At 47.0% G+C, this 24,052-nt stretch overlaps 1 protein-coding gene across 1 annotated transcript in view; it reads left to right on the top strand.

Moving 5' to 3' along the window:
• The first annotated feature begins 6,751 nt into the window (after positions 1 to 6,751).
• CES5A (carboxylesterase 5A) overlaps positions 6,752 to 24,052 on the top strand; it is a 29,136-nt gene continuing 11,835 nt past the window's right edge. Inside the window, 8 exon segments of the mRNA XM_032283907.1 lie at positions 6,752 to 6,850; positions 7,943 to 8,147; positions 10,182 to 10,320; positions 12,208 to 12,341; positions 15,474 to 15,627; positions 17,388 to 17,492; positions 19,311 to 19,415; positions 21,100 to 21,240. Coding sequence (XP_032139798.1) covers positions 6,778 to 6,850; positions 7,943 to 8,147; positions 10,182 to 10,320; positions 12,208 to 12,341; positions 15,474 to 15,627; positions 17,388 to 17,492; positions 19,311 to 19,415; positions 21,100 to 21,240 — 1,056 coding nt within the window. The 5' untranslated portion in view covers positions 6,752 to 6,777.

Below are 24,052 nucleotides of genomic sequence, written 5' to 3'. Positions count from 1 at the left end.
ATCTTTCGAAGGACCGAGACTCCTTCAAACAATGAGCTCAGTAAGTTTGAGAAGTGGTTTAGATCTGGAAAGATCTAGTAAGGGATGGTGATTTTTCATTGTTATGGCCGACATACACTTCTGCTCATCAGCTCTTGACTTTCTCTGATTTTACAAGTTAAACAACATTCAAGTTGGCTGCCTGCCCACTTTACTTCTAGGAATACCATGACCTATTAGCCATTGTCATAGATCTCTGTGGGACAAGGTGTCCTGGTTGCCACTCTGTCTTCTTTTGCCCATTAAGGTAATTATTTCCACCTTACCTCTGGTTATGCAGCACTCCCTGGCCTCTGCTATTCCAGACTCATTCACATTGATACCAGGGAGTCCATTTCTATGGTAGCTTACAAGGATTCTCACCACTGAGCTTCTCAAAGAATTCCTTCCTGCCTAGATTCCCTAAATTCTTTACTGCCCTAGTGAAGGGATACCTTGTCACTCTCAAGAAACATTATCAAGTGGGGGTCCCTCATTCTGGGAGATATATTTATTTTCACAGTTCCACATCCCTGAACCTTCTCATCTCTTCATTAAGACTGGCCGTGGTAATTCTAGCATCTCCCTCTCATTTGCTGTAGGCTGTCATCACGTCCAAGCTTCATGGATCCACTCTCATAGCATATTAGGATCTGCCTGAGGCATTCTTTGGGGACAGTAAGTCCTGCATCATGAGAATGTGGTCTTGTGCTAATGAATTCCCTCCTACCCAGTCTTACCTTCTGCTCCATCCCTCAGGCTCACCACCCTCAAGACCCAGTTCCATGCATGTTTTTCTTGTTTCTGTCAGGACATATTAGCCACGTCACGTGATTCATTCCGTAGGAAAATCGTTTTCTCCTGGGGAAGGGACTCATTTTCTTATTTAAGCTATGCTTAAGCCTGGCCCTGGTTACTGGCCTGGGACAATAAGTGGACTGGGTAATCTTGATGAGGAAAAGCTTTGGAGGTATCTATCACAGGTCGAGTTTATGCATAGTTACCAGAGTACAAGTGTCCAGTGTCCCCTAATAAGGAGAGGTCTGCTTCTGCCAGGCTGGAGAGTTTAAGTGAATCTGGATATTCTCAAACGCATCTACCCAGATGTCCCTATTCCATGTCTCAGGGTCTCAGTCATTCTGTTTGTGTCCTAACTTTATCTGAGGAGATTTTTCAAGGCCATATGCTCAACTTTACCCTTATGGATAAACTCTGGGTCTAATTTTCAGCATAGTCTAACTATGGTTCAAGGGACACAGCTGTCTTTCAAAGCCGCCAGGAGACCTGATTTTCACTGTGTGCTCTGTGTTGATAGCTGATTAACGGAGATTGCCGTCTTCTTCAAGGTTTCCAAGGCAGTTAACAAAAGGGAGCCAGTGCTGCAGTATTTGTAATTACCCTTGCCTCTATACCTAAAGGTGCTGGTGTTAATGTGCCCCTCAGTGCTGCCTGCCCTCTGAACCACATCCTGCCACTGACAGTCTTAGTAATACGATGCTGTCTGACTCGGGGGAGATCCAGCTTCAGAACCCCACTGAGGCTCTGCTCTTTAGGTCTCCTTCTCTTACCACTGACTTGGTTTGGGTGCCTGAAAGCAGAGCCGAAGGCAGGGATTTGGATAAAAAGGTAGATTACTCAGGAGCAAGGGTGGAGGGGAGAAGGGAACATGAGACGAGGGGGTATTCCTGAGACTGCTACTGTGAGCAATGGGAGCCCCACTTCCTAGGACTTCCACACAGCATGTAGAATGGCTCAGAGCTCCCTCAGCTCTCATGGCCCTTCTGTTGAGGGTTCCTCGTGAGGGACTCCATCTGTCTTGTAATTCTGGTCTCAACTGAGAAAAGACAAAAGAGACCTTTGTGATGAGAGAAACGCCCTGGGGCAGAAAACAGAAAGCCAGGGGCCCACCCACGTTTCAGGTGGTATGCTGTCAGTGCCAGGTTGGGGCTGGGTCTGCACACTACTGTCCACTGCAGCTATGGCTTAAATCTGAGGTGGGCTGAAGTTTTGTGGCCTGCAGGAGCGATCACATGGTCCTTGTCATCGTCATCATCATCATTATCATTGGCTATACCGACTATAGAACAAGGGCAGGGTATTATAAATAATAGAGTCATCCAAAAGTACATGGGCGGGAAGAGGAGAATGATTCTAGCAGTTGGGCATGAGGTGGTCTGCATGGAGGAAGTGGTTTTTCATGGCATCTTGCAAGACAAGTAGGATTTCATTGGGTAAAGAAGTCACTTGGGTGTGGTGGCCCATGCCTGGCCACTCCCTGCATTCCCAGTGTTTTGGGAGGCAGAGGCAGGAGCATCACTTGAGACCAGGAGTTGGAGACCAGCCTGGGCAACATAGTGAGACTCTGTCTCTACAAAAAAATAGAAAAAATTAGTCAGGAGTGGTGATGTGCACCCGTCGTCCTAGCTACTTGGGAGGCTGAGATGGGAGGATCACTTGAGCCCAAGAGTTTGTCATGCCACTGCACTCAAGCCTGGGCGACAGAGAGACACTGTCTCCCCACAACAAAAAAAAAAAAAAGCTAAGGCAAAACATTCCAGGAGAGGAAAATAGAACAAACAAATATTGGATATAGTGATGGGGGTGCAGTGATGAGAGGCAGGAGTGGAGGTACAGTGACGGGTTGCAGTGACGAGGTATAGAGATGGGATGCAGTGATAGGGTGCAATCGTGGGCTTGCAGTGATGGGATGTAGTGGCCTGCAGTGGTAGGGGACAGTGACAAAGTATATTGGTGAAGGTTCAGTGGTGGGGTACAGTGATGTGGTACAATGGTGGATTGCAGTGATGGTGTGCAGTGATGGGTGCAGTGGTGGGGATAGTGGTGGAGGTGCAGTGGTGGGGTGCAGTGGTGGTGGTGCAGTGATGGAGTACAGTGATGGGGTGCAGTGATGGAGTGCAGTGATGGGTGCAGTGATGGAGTGCAATGATGGGGTGCAGTGGTGGGGTGCAATGATGGGTGCAGTGATGGAGTGCAGTGGTGGGGTGCAGTGATGAGTACAGTGGTGGGAATAGTGGTGGAAGTACAGTGGTGGGGTGCAGTGTTGGGTGCAGTGGTGGGGTGCAGTGATGGGTGCAGTGATGGGATAGCGGTGGTGGTGCAGTGATGGGTGCAGTGATGGGGATAGTGGTGGAAGTGCAGTGGTGGGTGCAGTGCAAGGGTAGTGGTGGGGTGCAGTGGTGGGTGCAGTGCAAGGGTAGTGGTGGGGTGCAGTGATGGGTGCAGTGGTGGGGATAGTGGTGGGGTGCAGTGATGGGTGCAGTGGTGGGGATAGTGGTGGGGTGCAGTGATGGGTGCAGTGGTGGGGATAGTGGTGGAAGTGCAGTGGTGGGTGCAGTGGTGGGGTGCAGTGATGGGTGCAGTGGTGGGGACAGTGGTGGGGTGCAGTGATGGGTGCAGTGGTGGGGATAGTGGTGGAAGTGCAGTGGTGGGGTGCAGTGCAAGGGTAGTGGTGGTGGTGCAGTGATGGGGTAGCAGTGGGGTTGCAGTGAGGCATTAGTTTGGAATAGGAGAATGGAGCCAGATGAGAAAAGATTTGAAAGTCAAGTTGAAGTGTTTGGGTTTAGTATGAATGTGTGAGGGGTTTGGAGAAACAGGTTATGTGACGGAATCGCTAAGGCTTCCCAGCTGTGGGTCCATGTGTGGTGAGTGGAGCATTGCCCGGTGACCTGATTCCAGCACCAGAGCACCCCTCTTTGTTTTGTCCACCTACAAGGTGGTTTCCACCCTGAGGCAGCTGCCATTGCTCTCATATCTTCAAGATTCCTTTAGCCTTGCTTTATGAGAATCCAAAAGTGGGCTTTGATCTTTACCACCTATCAGCAGGGGTAGATTAACTTATGTTTTAAGCTAAGCTGCTTAAAGAACAAGGCCTTAGCCCTCATCATGGTTTTCTCCCTCAGGGTTTCAGCAGAGCAATCTGGGAGAACAGGATGAGCCTATCAAAGGTCTGTATCTTCCAGGGGCCACCCAGGCCACTGGTCTGTGCTACTGATGGGGACATCAAGGTCCAAGGAGATGATGTCAAGTGGTTATTCAGCTTTCCAGAAGACTAAGTAATTTTTCATGGCCCAAGAACTGCAGAAGCCAGCCCATCCTCCCAGATCTTCTATTGCCTTTTCTTTCCTACTCCCTCCTCCCCAAATTGCAAAGCCTGCAGCTTGAGGGCAGGAAACCTGGGCTCTAGTCCCAGCTGTGCTGCTTCTCAGCCTTGTGATATTGGACAGGCAATCCTAACTTGCAAAACCTCAGTTTTCTCATCTGCAAAATGAGACTAATCACATTAAAATAGGTAACAGATGCAAAGAAAGCATTTAGTCCAGGATCTGGTACCTACAAGGCATTCTTCTTGTTATTGATTCCTGACATTATTAGTGTTTTTCAGAGAGTAGGTCCTGTGCATTAGGCCTGTGACAGTCAGAGGTGGTACCTAAAGAGAACAGCAAATAGAAGACATTTCATTAGGAAACCATTTCCTCCACAGTTCTGTTTGCATTCTGATTTTGTGGAAGAGAAAGACTCAGTTTGGTGGTATTATAGCATCACACATGCACACACACACACACACACACACACACTCACACACATAATGCTTGCTAATTTCCATTTTTAGCAAGGAGAATTCTTCGCCCCTCTGGTTAATGATAGATAATTACATCTAACTCAATCTGGTAAAGTCCTATTCAGTAATTTAAATAGTCTCTTTAGATAGCGTAATCACTTCAAATAAATCCGTGGCCTCTCAGATTTGCTCCCCACCCCACCCGTACTCCTTGCCAAGATGGTATGTGGCTGTGTGAGCTATGGGATGCTGATAGGACCACATGAGTGGGAGGGTGGAGGGAGCTTGGACCCACTTGCAGAAGTCCTTGCGTTGTTGTGGTCTCCACAGCAACGTCCCGCTGCCCGGGCTCCTGGGAGAAGGATGAATTTTCAAGTGGAGAGCTCATGGCCTGTCCTCTCGTCTTGATCAAAGCTCACTGATCCTCCCTGGCCGAGTCGGTGCCCCACCTCACCCTGCCCAGCGCTCAACGCTGTGCTCCAGCACCTGCCAGGCCGTGGTTTCACTCTGTTCTTGAGCCCAGGAAGTGCCTGTGTAGCCCCCACCCTCCTCCTCCAGCTCTCGGCCAAGTTGGTAGTCACCTCTGAGTTTTCTTTAAAGCCACATGGTGATGTCTGGATCAATTTCAAGGAATTGGGGATCCAAGGGAAGTGGGAGCACTCCCTGAGATCTCTCTTGGCCCAACCACTTCTGCTCTGCTGTGTCTGCCCAAGTTGGTTGAGATGTAGAACGTGGGGTCAGTGTCCTCCTGGAGATCCCTCAACTGCTGATCAGAAATTCCATCCCTGCACCCCATCACTGCACCCCATTACTGTACCCCATTGCTATACCCCTTTAGGACCTATGTCTAAGAGGGGGAGTCGCTGCACTTTACATCACACCTGCTTTTCCTACCTCTGTTCCCTTCTCCTTTCCAAAATCCACTGAACAGAAGGAGCAGATTTTCCTCTTTGTCTTATTTTTGGGATCTTCTTCACCATATACCACCTCTTTGTAATGATTGCTAGAGGTAAATGCAATGGTTTTGTGGTGTAGAAATGCAAGATACATTGGCTCGCACTTCCCACAACACTATCCTTATCGCACTAGGTAGATACAATTTTCTTTAATAGCAGCTTCTTAAAAATGTCAATTTAAAGAAAAAATCAAGTAAATTGATAGTCAGTTTGGTAGTGGGAATGGTGCAAATTGTGAAGATAGAAGGTCCAGGGCTGAGCTTTGGGAAGCCAAAGGCACATGTGAGAAGCTGTGATGAGTATGTCAAACGGAAAAGTCCTAGGTGTACTCAGGGGGAAGAGGGTCACGGCTACAACTAATTATAAAATAAGAGGTTGGAAAAACAATGTACTAAGAAGTTCAGAAGAATTAGGGGAAGGTTCTTGGAAGAGGTGGCAGTTAAATTGGGTTTTAAAGGAGAAGAAGATGAAGAAGAAAGACATCCAAAATGGGAGTGGTGGTGTTGGCAACAAGATAGTTTACATGAAGTGCTTTAAGAAGGTTGAGTGAGCAGTGGTGTACAGAATTAATAATGTTTCAGGTGGGATGAAGGGAAAGATTTGAAGGCCAGGGAGAATCTTTTTGGTGGCAACTATGAAGGACCAGAGGGGAAATAATACAATCTAAGAAGCCTCAAGGTTGCCAAGGAGGCTGTAGACAAAATGGCCAGCAAAGACTCTGGTTGGCAGGGCCAGCCGGGGTGCCAGTCAGAGCTGGCAGTGTTTGTGCCTTCAGAGCCACTTGTTTGCCCCAGTAGCAACCTTCTTCCTCTTCTCAGAAACTTCTTGGCTTCTCCAGCCTGCACTGTGTCCTTCTGGCATCACAGGTAGGTCTGGAAACCTCATTCATCCTTGGGTCTCTGGAACTTGTAATCCTGAAATGTCTTGCCTGGTATGGAATGTCTTTTCTATTTCTCCCATCTCAGAAGTCCAAAGCCTATCAAATTATCTTTCTCTAGCTCAAGAGTTAATAATCAGCTTCTTCTTATGTAAGTCAGAACAGGAAAGTCTTGCTTGGTCAGTTCCTCTGAAAATATTGCTCTGATGCTGTTCTTCAGTAACTCTGCTGCCTCTGCCTGCCTATTCAGCGTTTGTCTGTTAGCAGGAAGCTCATTCTGGCTCCGGCTGAAGCTTTCTGAGGCCAGCAGCCACTGTGGATGTTCACGGAGTTTAGGCAGCAGCCAAATGAATGGGAATTGGGTGCACCCAGGCCAGATCCTAATTTGGGCTATCTGGGTCCCTGCAGCCGCTTCCAAGGGTGAGGTATCCAGTGGGAAAGGAGGGCTCTCAGAAGATGGAGTGGGGGGAGGATTTTCCACTGGTAGAAGTGAAGTTATTTGTCAGAGGTGTCTGAGGGTCCGTGGAAAGCTATGTGATACTTTGATGGCACCAATGTCCTGGTGTTGCTGAGAAGCCAGAGCTTCCTTCTTGGAGTGGGAGTGGGTAGTGCACGGAAGACCCAGGTTCTGCCCTTGTGTTGCTCACACCCTGCAAGGGGCTTAGAGGGGCTCTATCCTGAGTACTGGGGAGGCGTGAGGAACAGAGCCTGTGCATCTGCACTCCTGGCTTCAGCGACAGGATTTTCAGTAATGAAATGACATTAGAAACAGTGCCAAGACACCCGGGTCCTGCTAAGTAAGTAGCTGGGCAGTTTCCTTCCTAAGGCTCCACGTTCTGTGTGGAAACTGAGATGCTTGCATGCCCAGTCTCCCGAAGTGCCATCTTCATATTCCTGGAAGTATATGGTTGATTTCAGGTAGCATCTGCATGAGAATTTAAAATTTTCACCCATGAATATTCATATGTATTCAAAAGTAGATACCTAACTCACCAAAACCACAATTCCATAGATGTTATTACTTGGAAGTCTTCTAGGTAAAATTTTAAAAGGAGTTTATTGAAATTAAATTTTAAGAAAAAAATTAAAAGACGCTAAGCATGCAGGTGCTGCACAGATGTGCCAGCAATGGTGCTGGAGGGTGTGGAAGGGACAGAAGTGTAGGAACCCCTGGGAAGATGAGTTTGTGGCACCCTAGGATCTATGGAGTTTGGCGTGTGTCCATCCTGTAGAAAGAAAGAGCTCTCAGCAGAAGGGAGATGGGTTCCCGAGTGAATGGGGAAAATTCTGTGCGGGGCTCTAGGGGAAAGAAAGTCAGTGCTTTCATAAGGTTGACTTCTACAGCAATCTTGGAAGAAGCCACAGACATGGATTCATGGAGAGGGAACCTGGATACCGCCGGCTGCACAGCCTCCAGGTGAAGGAAGTGTGTCCCCACTGGGGAGCCCCAGGTTGGGCCATGAGCCTACTTGTCCCCAGCCTGCTCCTGACTCCTCCCATGTGTTCCCTCAGGGCCTTCTGCTGAAGGGCCACAGAGGAACACGAGGCTGGGATGGATTCAGGGCAAGCAAGTCACTGTGCTGGGAAGCCCCGTGCCTGTGAATGTGTTCCTCGGAGTCCCCTTTGCAGCTCCTCCGCTGGGACCCCTGCGTTTTACAAATCCGCAGCCTGCACCACCCTGGGATAACCTGCGAGAAGCCACCTCCTACCCTAATTTGTAAGACCAGGTTCGGGACCATGGGTGGGTTGTGACTCTGGGAGTTGTGGGAATGCAGGTCATGCAGCCCAGTGGGAAAGAAGAGGGTTTGGCATGGGTCCAGGAGGAGGGAGAGAAAGGGCTTGAGACTTGGGCAAGTGGTTCAGTAATCCCCTGACTCCCAAACCTACTGATGGCCAGGTCGTTGGAGGCATATTTAAAAATATGCAGATTCCCCACGCTCCCTTCTGAACTTCCTGAATCAGAATATCCCAAGCTGAGCTCAGGAAACTATTATCTGAACACTCTCTAAAGACTCTGATCACCAGTCAGGTTTTTTGGAAATGCTGAGATGGGCTTACTGAGTCCTTTGGTCAGAAGGGACTGTCCCGGTGTCTTCTTGTGAACTGTCACCCAAGCTTAGCCTCTAGGTCAGACTGAGTGAGGGTTTTATTGGGAAGAACCACACTAGAAGGGTGTTAGCTCCAGCAGTCCAACCTGGCCCATGGTGAGCTCCATAAATACCCGTGGAATGAATGTATGGATGTGTCTCTGTGACACAGGCACCCTGGGAGGTAGGGAGCTCCTGGGTCCCCAAGCTCAGGTAGGTAACCCGTCACCAAGTCAGTTGTGGAGGGATGAGGTGAGACTAATGGGTGAGCAGTGAGACTTGAAAATCCCCTAGAATCTTCCAACATTTTAGATTCTGTCAGGCTCTCGCATTGGGACACATGGGTTCCTGGCAGAAGAAACTCTGGTGCCAGGATATTCCCTGAGCCACAGAAGAGGACCCCATGTGGCCCAAGGACTGAGGACATTAAGCTGAAACTCATTTGTTCGTGCATTCATTCATTCATCCAACTAATATTCATTGACAACTAAGTCGATAGCTGGCTCTCCATTAGGCCTGGGGACATGGCAGGGGATGAGTCACAGCTGTCCTCAGGGAGCATGCAAATGAATGATGGTGGCAGGAATGAAAACAGTAATTGACGGTTAAAGTATAAGATGGCAAGGGAAGCCATGAGGGTATCAGAGAAGGGTGCTGAGGGGAAACAGAGGCTCAGCAGCCTGGCTTTGATGGAAGGTCAGAGATGGCTTTACTGAAAGTGCTGAGGCCTGATCGGCAACACACAAAGGGGCAAGGATGCATAAAAGCCTCTCAGGAGAAGATGTGCAGCGATATTGCACATTATTCTATTAACAAAGCAACTAGCATTGATTGCACATGGAGTATGGTGGAAGCATTCACATTCATAGCCTTGCTTAATCTTATGGTGTATCACGCTCTGTGCTGGCGCTCTGAGGTACAGAGGTGACTAATACAGAGTCCTAGGCTTTTAGCTGCTCACAGTTGAACTGGGGATGATGATAACGCACATTCACAAGCCTAGGTCACATTCTGGGAAAGAACGCAAAATAGGTAGGTATTTCTAAAGAAGGGCTATGGTCGAGCTGGAGAAATCTCAGAAGGCTTCTGGGAGGAGGTGGCAAGTTGGAGTGAAGCTAAAACAAAGGGAAGAATGTGAGCATACAGATATGGTGAGCCAGCAGTCCAGGCAGAGGGCCCGGCTTGAGCAAAGCCTGGATGCAGGAGTCTCCCTGCCAGTCTCTCTCGGTTGGTTCCAGGTAGAGAGGGAAATGTTTCCTTGCTCTTCTGGGGACAGAAGAGGGAGCCACAGGGGCAAAGCCCTTGGTATTCCACTGTGTCTTGCCCTCTACGGTTTGGGGAATTGTTGGGCCAGCTCCGGTCATTATGTGTGTCTCTATTGCGGTGGTGGGTGTAGGCATGGGAGGGTGGCGGGGGTAATGGTACAATTATTTTACACAGCGTTCTTTCCTACCCAGGAACCAGATAAAAGATAATTATAGTTTGCTTGCTTGTTTGTTTTGGAAACCATGGGGGTTTGGGCATGATTGGACTTTGTACCAGTAGCTGCTCTTCTGCTCAGGCAGAGGAGATGTACAGGCCTCCCCACTGTCACAAGAACTGGCCCTTCCCAGGCAAGTTTGCTGATAACTTTTTCTGAGGGTTTTCTCCTTTCCTTCTCTAAGGTGCCTCCAGAACTCAGAGTGGCTGCTCTTAGATCAACACATGCTCGAGGTGCATTACCCCAAATTCCGAGTGTCAGAAGACTACCTGTACCTTAACATCTATGCGCCGGCCCACGCCGATGCAGGCTCCAAGCTCCCCGTAAGGCTGCCTGCTGCGTTTGGGGTTCCAGCTTGCAGGACCTTGGCCGGGGATCCAGGCCGGGCAGCTGCATGTCTGGAATTGGACCTACCCCCTGTTGCGTAAAAGGGAAATGTAATCACATCAACAATTTTAAAAAATCGTTTGTGTGATAGATTCAGGTGATCAGTTTTTCTGATTGATTCTTTATTGGCAGTGACTTGACGTTTAATTTTTGTTTGTTTTTCCTCTCTGTTGCGTATTTAGTGACCTGTAAACTTTCAGAAAAGACACTGCTTAAAAGGAGCCTGACTTTTTTAAAATTTGGGGAATCCTTTTTCAAAGACGATAATTTTATCTTCCAACTTTTCTGTTTATAATGAAGACAGGTAATCATGTTAAGTGTTTCCTTTAAGAACATAAAATATCCCTGTGTCAGTGAGCGGGGGAAAGGCATATTCTATTTTTCAGCCACGCCCTCACACCCTCCTCTCTTCCCTGTGTCTCTGCCAGGGGAAATTGGCTCTCTTGTATCATAACAGCAATGCCTATTAAGTGCTTGCTGTGTGCCAGGCACAGTACATCATCTCATTTAACTCCCACACTAACTCAGTGGGTAAGGATGATTTGGACCCATTCCACAGATGGAGAAGATGAGGCACAGGAAGGGCATAGCTGACTTGCTCCATGTTGTACACACAGTAGGCGCTAGATCCTGGCACCAAAGCCAGCGCTTTGTCCACCTCCCCTTTCCTCAGAGGCTTCCCTCTCTTTATCCGTCCCAAAGACTGTAATATCTAATATGACCTTAAGACAGAGAATGGAAGGGATTTGTTATTAAATATATAAATAGAGGTAATGTCATTTAAATAATGTTTTATGTTCCCTGGTCCCAATGTTTCTAATCAATTAAGTTTGTACTCTTCCCTTATTTATTTATTTATTTATTGGTTTGTTTGTTTGTTTGTTTTTGAGGCAGCGTCTCAGTCTGTCGCTCAGGCTGGAGTGTGGTAGTGCAACCTTGGCTCACTGCAACCTTTGCTACCAGGGCCCAAGCGATTCTTGTGCCTCACCCTCCCGAGTAGCTGGGATTACAGGCACCTGCCACCATGCCCAGCAAATTTTTTGTTTAGTAGAGACAGGGTTTCACCATATTGCCCAGATTGGTCTCGAACTCCTGAACTCAGGCAATCTGCCCGCTTCAGCCTCCCAAAGTGCTGGGATTACAGGCGTGAGCCATTGCATGTGACTCTTCTCTTCTTTTTCTTCCTTTCTTCATCTTTCATCCTTTTTCCTTCTTCTTCTCCTCCTCTTGCTCCTTCCTCCTTCTTCTGCCTTCCTCCTCCTCTTTCTTCTTCTCTTCCTCCTCTTTTTCTCCCCCTCCCCTCCCCAAAACCCCTCCCCTCCTCTCCCCTCCTCTTCTCTCTCTGAAAGTAGAGAGCTTTTCTGTGTTTGTTCTTATACATGGCTTACAGTGATTTCCATCTTCCTGTAGGTCACAGGTTCACTGGTATTTAGTGAACACTTTCTGAGTACTTGAAACTTGAAATGTGCTATCGCTCACTATTCTATGAGCTTTAAATGCAGAATTTTGTTTAAACCTCATGATACCTTCATAAGTGAGATGCTTTCTTTCTTCACATCTTACAGATGAGAAAAATGAGCCTTAGGTTAAGTAATCTGGCCAAGGTCACACAGATAGTCAGTGGCAGAGCTGGGAGTCAAACACAGGCACTCAGGTGCCAGAGCCTACATGCGTCACCCTGGGCGTTCTTCAAATGACAGGCCTCGCACCCTGCTTAGCAAGTGGGACATTTATATTTCACCTGAAGAACCTATGCCCCAAACCGCATGAGGAGGGGCGGTGGGGCCTGGTGGGCTGATTGGATGTTCCTCTCCCCTCCTCAGGTCTTGGTATGGCTCCCGGGGGGTGCCTTTCAGACTGGCTCAGCCTCCATCTTTGATGGGTCCTCCCTGGCTGCCTACAAGGACGTGCAGGTTGTGATCGCCCAGTACCGGCTGGGAATATTTGGCTTCTTCACGTGAGTCTCTCCCAGTGATCGACACCCCAGATCCCAAAGGGGCAGCTGTGCAGTAGCCATAGACAGAGCCTAGCAACCCAAGAAAGGGTGAGCCTTCTGTGACATTGAACAAAGCTGGCCCTAATTACTTTGGTAATTTTTGCAGCTGTAACAGATAAATCCCCAAATTTTGATGGCTTAAAACAATAACAATCTCTTTCTCACTTGAGTAAAGTTTAATTGAGCATCCCTGATTGACAGACATCCTTCCCCATGGTCAACCAGGGATCTTGAGCTCTGATGTGGATTCTCTAGGGCCCCAGATCGTCTGCATTTGGTGGGTGGATGGAGAGAACGTGGAGGAACATGGAAGGGAGGGTCTCCAGGCCCAGCCTGCAGGCTGGCACTCACCATTTCTGTTCACTCACCATTGGCAGAACTCAGTCACGTGGCCATATTCAGGTGCAAGCAGGCTGAGGCAATGTAGCCCCGCTGTGTGCCCTGGAAGACGAGGGCACTGTTTGTGTGAGCAGTTGGTAGTGTCTACCTGAACCTCACCCCCAACATCCTCGAATGCTCACCTGAGAATCATCACTCCATCACAGTGGCTTTCCTCCTCCAATCACGCCTAACATGTGCTGAGCACTCACTGAACCACGGGTGGTGCTGTACACTTGCCATGCATTATTTCAACTCACCAGCAAAATAATCCTTCATGGAAGGTTCTCTGCTGTTATTCTCATTTCACAGCTGGAAAATGGAGGCCCAGAGAGGTCAAGCAACTTCCCAGGGGTCACAAAACAGAGCTAGGTCTCTTGACCACTTCTATTATCTTGCCTAAAACATGGCAGGAGAAGTCATGAGCAGGGTCCAATGTAAGTAAAGAGGAGGAGTGAGAGGCAGGGCCAGGATCATGCCTGGGGATCACAGTCACGTACTGTGGGAAAAGCAGCAATGATTCCAACATGAATCCTGCCCTTCAGAGGCTCCTGACTATGGGGGACATAATGCAGGGACAAAAATATCCACTTTCCAAGCAGGACATGGTTAATTCTCCAAGAGTGAGGTGCCACAGGGCTGTGGAAACAGAGGAAGGAGCTGCAAGGAATCGGGGAGGCTTTGGGAGAGGGGTGGCATTGGAGCCGCACTCGAAGGATGTGGCTGGGTTTGAGGAGGAGGGATTGAGAGAGCATGTGTTTGGCAAAGGGTGATGCCCGTGCAGAGGCTAGGAAGTTGGAAGGGAGGTAGCAACACATGGGGTTGAAGCAATACTTTCGCAAACCGCACTGAGCCTGTAGCCCTGGGATGTGGCTCTGGGAGTGCTGGGCAGGAGGACAGGCTGACGGGTGCCCTGACCAGAGCAATTACACTTCTGGCTGCTCTATACATTAGGATTCTGCATAAGATTCCTTTGGTAGAAAAGTTTTCAACAATTGTTTATTGTATCTGGTTTTGAGCATAGGTTGAGAAAGCTACAGCAGGAGAAGGATATGGACAGGCAAGGACAGGCCTGATAAGGAAGGGCCTTGAATGCCAGACTGTACATAGAGTTTGGGCTTTATCCAATACAGATTGAGGGACCAGTAGTACGTTTCTCAGAGTAGTGTGCCAGAAACCTCACTCCAGAGCAGAATGGAGGCTGAGCCAGGGATGCCCAGCTGCATGTGGGGAGCCCCACTGGGAGGCACTGTCTTGATGCAGGCCATGGGGTGGTTGAACCACAAAAGCATTAGCTACATGTGTGTATGACATGCTTATTGTCTGCCTGGCACTGATAAGCTTCGCAACCATGTGGAGTAGGCACTATGATTATCCCCATTTTATACGTGAGAATCATGGAGGCAAAGCAGGTTAAGTGACTTGCCCAAGGCCACCCAGATAATAAGTGGCCAGGCTGTGAATCCTGTGCTAGAAGCTGAGATAGTAACCACAAGGTATAATGCTTCTCAGGATAAACAGATGGAGAAACAGGGACCAGGGTGGGAGCCACAGTAGAATGGAACATAGGTAGATGAAGGTAAAATTGGCAGGGCTTGACTCTTGATTAGATGCAGGGGCCTAGGGGAGAGAAGGTGGGGTCAGAGCCAGTGGTCATGGACAGAGAAAGGGACCCAGGGGGAGGAGCAGTTTGGGGGACTGGGGAATGGAGGGGAGTAGCATGTGCCCCAGGATGACGTGCATATATGGTGTGCACTGCATGCATGTTTTCTGTCTAGACATTTCTTTGGTTCTATGACATTTCCACTTGCTTCATATATTCTCCCATTGATTCCATCCCGGAAACATGCAATTATGCCGGGGCAGCAGCATGGGAACATGAGATCCCAAATCCAAATCTGCAGCTTTGTAGCTCTTGGGCAAGGGGGTTTAACCTATCTGTGTCTGAATGAAAGAGTTGATATATACATTGGTCTTCTGACAACATGCTCACCGGTTTAGCGGCAGAGAGTTGGCATGAGCTGCTGCTGTGGAGAAATGCAGTCTCTGCCCAAGCACTTGCCAGCAGAGAGGGAGCATGGGGTGGTGGGATAAACATCCCAGTCTCTCTCCAGCCCACCCTCACGGCACGCAGGTGAGGCCTGGGTGATGTCATTCCTAGAGGTCAACTTTGGGGGGGGCAGGGCAGAGAAGGGTGGAGAGGACCCAAAGAAGCAAAGGGAGAAAACCCAGCACCACCTACCTCATAGGTATGAGGACTGTAGGAGTATTAGCCCTAAAGCCATTAGGACAGTGTCTGGTACGTGTTGTAGCTGCTATTATTGTTACTATATTATTAATTTAGCGAAAAATTCTGTGCTCAGGAAACTCTTGCTTTCTTGTACAGACCAACTCTCAGGAATGGATTCATGGATTCCAGACCAGCCTGGGCAACATAGGATTTCTAGATTCTGAGGAGCCTATGAATACTTGAAATTGCACCTACAATATTGTACGTGCATTTTTCTTGGGTACATAGCTTTCATCAAATTTTCAAAGAAATTCAAATCCCAGCAAAGTGTGAGAACTGAGCCTGGTTTTCCTAGCTCCTCCAGTCCTCTGACTCTCAGTCCCCTCCCCACTGACACCTGCCCACAGCCTCTGCTGAGAACTTCTGGGGCCGTGGGAAACACACCATGGTCGACTGAGAATTCTCACCCTGCCTCTTGTCCTCAGCACGTGGGATCAGCATGCTCCGGGGAACTGGGCCTTCAAGGACCAGGTGGCTGCTCTCTCCTGGGTCCAGAAGAACATCGAGTTCTTTGGTGGGGACCCCAACTCTGTGACCACCTTTGGCGAGTCTGCGGGAGCCATAAGTGTTTCTGGCCTTGTGAGTTCTCTGCTTTGTGATATGAATGAATCTCAGTACAGGAGGTTCCAACAATGATGATGATGAGTCACTAACATTTGATCGGTGCCTTCATGTTGAACAAACACTTTAATACACATTGTCTACCACAAGCCACACAAGCACGTTGTGAGTTAGGGGCTCAGTCTCATCTCACGGACAAGACAGCCATCACTGGGAAAGTTTAGATAAATCACCTAAGGTCACATAGCGAGTAATAATTTGAGGAAAAATCCCTTATATTTGTAGAGGAGAAGCCCTAGTATTCAATTACCAGAGTGGCAATTACTTGTTTAATAGAAAACTCAGCAAAAGGATGAAATGCCACAAGATGCATATAAATATTTTATTTTAATTTAAACCATAAAATGTACATTCCCTTACCAACAGTTTGATACAGGGCCTTATGTTTGCAGAGTTGGTCTGCTGGCTCGAGTTCCAACATGGGTTATCTTGCATAAACCGCCTGCAAAATTCACTGTCCTCAATTTGCAGTTTCAATTTCTTTGCAGTGGCACAGACTTAAAGATGCCTGCAAAGTAGTCTGACTTTAGCGCATTTGGAGTTTTATACTTTTCCTTTTACTTCTTTCTTGTCCACACATAATTTGACAGCAATATATTCTTTTTTGAGACAAGGTCTCATTCTGTTGCCCAGGCTGGCATGCAGTGGGGTGATCATAGTTCACTGCAGCTTGAACTCCTGGGCACTAGCAGTCATCCTGCCTCAGCCTCCCAAGGAGCTAGGACTACAGGCATGTGCCCCCACGCCCAGCTAATTTTTATTTTTTTTTGTAAAAATGGGGTCTTGCTCTATTGCCCAGTCTGGTCTTGAAATTCTGGGCTCAAGTGATCCTCTTGCTTTGGTTTCCCAAAGTGCTGGGATTATATGCGTGAGTCACTATGCCTGGCCAAACAGCAATATTTTTTAGCCATCCTTTATCAAGAATTTTTTTCCAGACATAATTTGATTTTCTTTTTACACATATAGTACATTTGTTCTCATGATATTTCATTGATTATGTAATTACAATAACAAGTGCAACTGACAAAACATGTTTGGAAGGAAACACACCTGATTCTTGACAAGAAACTGATGAGAAACTGGCTAGAAAATTGTCCGCTGGCTCAGAGTGGTCAGCATTTCGTTGGCATCACTTGGGAGGTTAATTGTAGAAATCAGTGACATGGTGGTGAGTTAAGAGAACTTCTGCTGTATGGCACTTGACAATATATGTCGTCTTTTAGCATCTTCAAAATTACCTTCTAAGGTGGATTATATTAACCTAACTTTTCATATAACAGCCACAGTTTCACAAGTGAAATTTGGCCAGACCCTCTGTGAAGACTTCTATGTTTATCACTTGTCCTGCTTCTTACAGCAGTTCTGTGATACGGGCTTGATCTTTACTCCAGTTTTACAGGGGAGTGAACTGATGCTTAGGAATATTAAGCAGTTTGTCCAAGGTTATCCAGCTAGGAAGTGAAGGAGCTAGAAATCATATGCCTGAATATTTGACATCAAAGTTCATGAAGAGCCAGGGGCTCAGAGAGGTTAAGTAAGTTGCCCAAACCTTCACAGCTAGTCCTTTAACCCCCAAACCAGGGCTCTTTTCTCCTCTAAGCTTAGAGCTTTTAAGGAGGCTTCCTGGGAAGGTTTCTTTGAAGAGGGAAGAATGATATGTGTGATCGGCGGGGAGGCCTCTGCTAACCTTTCCTGAGGCTTCTGTGTTCTCTCTCCAGATGCTGTCTCCCATGGCCGAAGGCTTATTCCACAAAGCCATCATGGAGAGTAGGGTGACCATCATCCCTTACCTGAATGCCCAAGATTATGAGAAGAGTGAGGATGTACGTATACCGTAAACACCTTTCCAGCTTCCTTTTCTCAGTTAGGAGAGAATGTGGTTGGGCACCTTCTCACGATGTGCTTGGCTTTCCTTAGTGACCATGCCCAAGGAACCTCATGCTGGCCCAAGTGAACCTTGTTCCTCCATGAAAGGCCGGGTTCAACAGGAAATGGGTCTAGCTACACAAGGCCACACCACTGGTGTGCACGAGTGTGTGTTTGGTTCTTACGTCTTACCCATTATTCTTTGCTTGTGGCATATAACTCAGTCCCCTGTATTCTATACAGCTCTTCTCCTATACCTACTCCACTCCACTGGGAATGGATACCCAGGGCACTACATTAAGAAAGATTCAGAGGCTGTTTCCAGCTCAGTGGGAAATAATACTATGACTGATTAACGCTGTCTGGCATGGGACTATAAGGGGCATCTATCCCACGATATTTGTTATCTGTCTCGTCTTAATTATCTACCAGATAGTGAGGCCCTAGAGACCAGGAGCTCTCTGTCCTTCAGGCCCCCAGCATAATACCTGGTATATATCAGGCAGCCATAAATGTTCTGGATGAATGAGTTAACGAATGAGCTATTTCATTCAATGCATATTAATCAAGCACAGGGCTGTGGAGCCATCTCTTGAGTATTAATCGTTTTAGTGGTAAATTTTCTTAAACATCTAATAGAAAGTAACAGTATATACCAAGAGCAGAAACAGAGTTATCAAATTATTTAAAAAACCCTTCAATACATGGAAACATTGATTTTGGTTGTGTGCTCCATAAACCCGCTTTCAGTTTGGACATATATTTATTCATTTGATATGTGTCACTGAGTGCCCACTATTTTCCCTGCTCTGTTAGAACTTTGAGATTTATCAACAGAGAAAGCATATGCTAAACTTGATGGCAATGTAATCTTTTTATCACCTATCCTTGGAGAAGATCAAATCCTGGAATCCATGGCTAGGTTTTGGAGGTGGTCCCACAATTGTACCAGCCTCTACATGCTTGTGCATTTTCCCAGGGAGAGGGCCTGCAACTTTGATTGGATTCTCAAAGAATCATGACTCCCAGAAGATTAAGGACCACCACTTTCAGGGGATGAGTTCTACAAATATGGACCATTCAGTGGCAAGGAAATTAGGTGTTCAGCAATGGGCTAGGCTTGGAAGGTGGAGAACATCGAGCTGATAGGAGATTAGATGAGGAAGGGATTTCTGGGGGCTGCAATACCCTGAAAGGACATTGTGGAGGGAAGGACTTGGGCCTTAAAGAATGAAAAGGATTGGTATAGAGACAGGAAAAACGACAGGCAGGACATTCCAGGCTGTGAATGGGCCTGGGGTTCGGGCAGAGCTGACAAGCTGAGACTCTGATCTGGAGCCCGGCTTCTGCTGATGGTGGAGGGGCTTGCAAAGCTGCTCCTTGCTCCTGGTGTTTCTGTCTTCATTTAGCACCTCAAGGTTGGGCTTCTAGGCTCCGGAAGGGCCAAGTGGCAATGCAGCCAAGCTCACAGGACTGATCTCTTTGTGACCAGGAATCTTGATTCTATTCCATGGCCACAGACTGACAAACTCCCATCTCAGCTGTGGTGTTTGTTAAAGATGACAGGGAAGCCAGGTAAGAGAGTGAGGGTGGGGCAGTGCCAGCCCGTCCGTCACGTGCACCTTCCATTATAGGGGCGTGGGGCTAGGCAGGGATAGCAGGATGGACTCATAGATGGAGGACCAGCCTGTGGCTGACTGGAGGGCATTTTCCAGCTTTCATTTTCCTAGATGCTTTCAATATCATGCTCTAACCTGGTCCTCCTCTGGAAATAGCTGCAGGTGGTGGCGCGTTTCTGTGGGTACAATGCATCAGACTCTGAGGCCCTGCTGAGGTGCCTGAGGACAAAATCCTCCAAGGAGCTGCTGACCCTCAGCCAGGTGAGGACAGAGGGGGTAGTTTGGGGGACAGGGTTGCCCTTTGAATGGAGAGATGGGCAAATCCTACCCTTTTATTTATTTGGATTTGGAACATGGAAAAGAGGAGGATTGAGGATACTTGGTAACAGCTATAAACAAAAAAATACATGGGAGTATAGAACCCTTGTAGATAATTTAAGAAAATTGTTGGGGCAGGGGTGCAACTTAGCCTGGAGAAGCTTCAGCAAAGTACAAGGCTTGTCTGTAAGTCCCCGAGGGCGTCTCACTGGAGGGAAGGACCACACATTACATATGCTTCCAGAAGCTGAAGTCAAGATCAGGAGCTGGAAGTTCTATTAAGAAGTCATTTTAGTTTTGTGCAACTGAAAACTTTTCAAGACCTCCTTCAGAAGATGGTGAGATGCCCATCTCTCTCGGTATTCAAGCAAAATCTAGCTGACTACTGACAAACTTTCAATCACTAGGCAGTTAATTGGACTGGGTGATCTTTTATATCCCTTCCAATCTTCAGAGTCTTTGATGACAGTCTTTGAACAAGCAAAATCATTATCTTTCAGATTTCAACATTTGCTAGTTATGTGGTGTGTACTGAGTGTCCACTGTGAGCCCTGCTCGACTCAGTGAAATGGATAGTAAGCCCTGGACCTGATGTTGTGTGGAACTCTTTCATGTGCTCCTTTCTACCCAAATCCCAAAACAGAATCCTAAAGAAACCATGATTAGAGATGAGTTTTGCTTTCTGAGACCCAAAAAATATCCAGCCACGTTCAAGGCATTGCGTCTCAGGGAGACATCAGAGGAAGGTGTTCACACCAACCCTTACAGCCCTGACCACTCCATCTACCCTCATTTTTCTCTTTGCATTTGGCCAGTGGTTCTCAAACTTGAACATGCATCAGGCTCACCTGGAGGACTGGCCAAAAGAAAGTTCATGGGCTACACCCCCATCCCAGAGTTTCTTAAAGAGTAGCCTGAAGTGGGCCTGAGAATGTGCATTTCTAACAAATTCCCAGATGATGCTGATGCTGCTGGTCTAGGAATCACACTTTCAGAATCTCTGAGCTAGGTTGTATTAGTTTCTTCTCATGCTGTTAATAAAGACATACATGAGACTGAGTAATTTATAAAGGAAAGAGGTTTGATAAACTCACAGTTCCTCATGGCTGGGGAGGTCTCACAATCATGGTGGAAGGCAAAGGAAGATCAAAGCACATCTTATATGGTGGTGGTCAAAAAAAAAAAAAAGCTTAGGGAGCGCCCCTTTATAAAACCATCACACCTTGTGAGATTTATTTATTCACTGTCATGCAAATAGCACAGGAAAGACCTGCCCCCATGATTCAATTACCTCCACAACATGTGGGAATTATGAGAGCTACAATTTGAGATTTGGGTGGGGACACAGGCAAACCATACCACAAGCCATTGTTTTTCTTAGGTAGATATTATTATTCCCATTTAGCAGATGAGAAAATAAGGCACAGACAAATTTAGCTCCCTTGCCTAAGTAGGTGGCAGAGCTGCCAGGGACTGATATGTTGAGCTGGGCCCGTAGTGTTTGTTTTTACTTTTTAAGGGCATTTAAGCCAGTGTTAGATTGGGTTGGCTTTGCTTGGCCATGATTTGGGACAGCAGATTTTGTGAACAGAAATAGCTGCTGATTTTTTTTTCTTCCTCATTACAGAAAACAAAGTCTTTCACTCGAGTGGTTGATGGTGCTTTCTTTCCTAATGAGCCTCTAGTTCTATTGTCTCAGAAAGCATTTAAAGAAATCCCTTCTATCATCGGAGTCAATAACCATGAGTGTGGCTTCCTGCTGCCTCTGGTAAGAATCCCTGCTGGCCATACTGCCCCTCCCTCAACCATGATACAGCTCTTGGTTTCAAGAGCTGGGCATTTCCAAAGATGACACCAGGTGTTGTAAGTGCTGGAGTCCACCAGTGCTTGCCTCTCTCTGAAAGAGAGTAAGTGAGGATCGGGCCAGTCACAGCAAGTGTCTGCCTTGCTCCTCATGTGATGAGGTTTAGGGTGGAAGAAACAACTATATAAAAAGGAAAGAGGAGATGGGTCCATTTGGTCTTTGTTCAAAAAATATTATGAATGATTGTTTCCAAAAAATGCAGTTACTATTTCAGAGCTGACATTCAAATAGTTTTGAAAAACTTCAGTCCTTTAAACTTTTCATGTCTAGCCTTGGTTCTGGCATTTTGACAGCCAAGAATGCTAAGGTTGTATAAGGTGCAAAATTGTTAAATCATTTTATTTATTCAACAAATATGTACTGAGCATGTATTACAGGCTTATAAAAACAGACCAATCGGCAGCGAGCGTGGTGCCAGCTTACACTTCGGTGGGGAGAGAGAGAGAGACGAGACCTGAAGTTGAAAAGATGATTTTGGAGAGTAATAGACGATATGAAGGACACAAATGGAGAGAAGGTATCTTTAGGGAGGATAACAGGTGATGCAGAAAGGCTCCTTTGGGGAGAGATTGTTGAGCTTAGGCCTGAGTGCTGGGAAAGACCCATGATTTTTTGATTCCGTGGTTTAGAAAGACACTCTTCATTGGAAATAAACTTTTCATTTGTCCTCAGAAGAGTAGAGGCTTCAAGTTCCTAAAAGTGTTGAAGCTCATTTGTTTAGACTGACCTCCTCATTTTAAGCTGGAGGAAATAGTATTAAGAAATAAAGAGGTTTGTCAAATTATAAAGCTAGTCGATGGCTGTCTAGAACCAGAATTCTGAGTTCACTGGGTTGTGAAAACATGTTCTGCCATATTAATTTGACCTCCAGGGCAATGTTTTGAGGTGGGATTAGGGATTTTTGTCCTCACATTGCAGATGAGGCCACTGAATCACAGTTCATGCCTTAAGTAAGGCCTTTCAGTGATTTCCGGGTGTGTGTTAGAAAGAAGAAGGCAGGTGCCAGAATTACAACCACCACTGTAACTACCGTAACCAGCTCCATGGTGCCTTCCAGGGCCAAGCACAGGCGATCCAAGCAACGACTTGAAAACAGGCATGATTATCCCTATTTTAAAGAAACTGAGGCTCAGAGCAGCTAAAGTGGCTTTCCAACATCTCCCAGCTAGTAAGGAGACAGTGGTGTATAATTTTTATCCATTTGGGCTCTGCCTTTTATTTTATTTTGTTTTTGAGTGGACGTCTTGCTCTGTTGCTCAGGTTGGAGTGCAGTGGCATGATCTGGGCTCACTGCAACCTCTATCTCCTGGGTTCAAGTGTTTCTCCTGCCTCAGCCTTGGGAGTAACCGGGATTACAGGTGCCTGCCACCACACCCAGCTAATCCTTTTTTGTATTTTTAGTAGAGACAGGATTTCACCATATTGGTTAGGCTGGTTTCGAACTCTTGATCTCAAATGACCCACCCACCTCGGCCTCCCAAAGTGCTGGGATTACAGGTGTGAGCCTGTGCTCAGCCTAGTCTCTGTCTTTAAATGCCAAGTTCTCTGCTTACCTGCTGTGTGACATTAGGTGAGTTGCCTACCCTCTCTGACCCTCCATTTTTTCAACGGTGAAATAGGGCTAATCTTAGCACCTGCCTCGCAGGTATACATTAAACAGCCTGGCATAGAGTCAGCGCTCAGTAAATGCTATTATGTTGGAGGTATTCAAGTGACAGAATCTGCAGAACTCAAAAGCCTGTGTGGGTGCTGAAATTCCATGTGAATTTGCAGTTAAACCCATTGCTAGCTGTTAGGGACCACAAGAAATCCCCCAGAAACAAATTCCAGCTCCTTAACATACAGAGAAGGTTTTTAGTAGTTAAATACACTTACCGGTAACTTGAATGACTCTGAGGGTTCCCTGCGATTCCAGGAGACAGGTATGTTTAAGCATCGGCCCCAGTGACTCATTATCCCAAGATTTTCAGCAGAAAACGTACCAAAAAAATTCATTTGTCAGGTGGATAGTATTTCTGCCACCTTATGTTTTAAAGCTGTAATTTTGCCAGAAAATGGTAATTTAACAAATAATTACGTGAATTGCTTACTATGTACCAAGCACCATTGAAAGAGCTTTACAAACATCAACTCACTCAGTTCTCATCACCGCCCTGGCAGGGGGTACTTGTTGCAAACTCCATCTTACAGACGAGGAGCCTGACGCAGAAAGAGTTGAGTCCCTTGCCAAGTTCACAGCTGGTGAGGGCAGCGCAGGTAGCCTGTGTTCTCAGCCACCAGCCTCGCTGCCACTGCCCCACCTCCCACTGTGGCTTCTCAGAGGCCTCACCTGCAAAGGTCTCTAGAAGGAGAACAACAAACACCAGTTTTGAGATTTTCTGGCTTCTGTTTGAACTTGGTATCAAAGCCAAGTTGGAGCCTCTTAGGCAGTTAGGGCTGCCATAATAAAATAGCATAGACTAGGAGGCTTAAAAGACAGACATTCTTGTTCTCACAGTTCTGGGGGCTGGAAGTCCAAGATCGAGGTCTTGGTATCGCTTTGTGTGTCTACACTATCCTTTCTCATAAGGACATCAGCCAGATTGGATTAGGGCCCACTCTAACAGCCTCATTTTAACATAATCACCCCTTTAAAAGTACTATTTCCAAATGGTTGCATTCTGAAGTACAGGGGTTAAGGCTTCCATGTGTGAATTTTGAGGGGACCACAATTTAG

The sequence above is a fragment of the Sapajus apella genome, unplaced genomic scaffold (assembly GCF_009761245.1).
Source record: "Sapajus apella isolate SASKATOON/1434 unplaced genomic scaffold, GSC_monkey_1.0 scaffold15, whole genome shotgun sequence".
Classification (NCBI taxonomy): Eukaryota; Metazoa; Chordata; class Mammalia; order Primates; family Cebidae; genus Sapajus; species Sapajus apella.
This window is presented reverse-complemented; position numbering and strand designations above follow the sequence as displayed.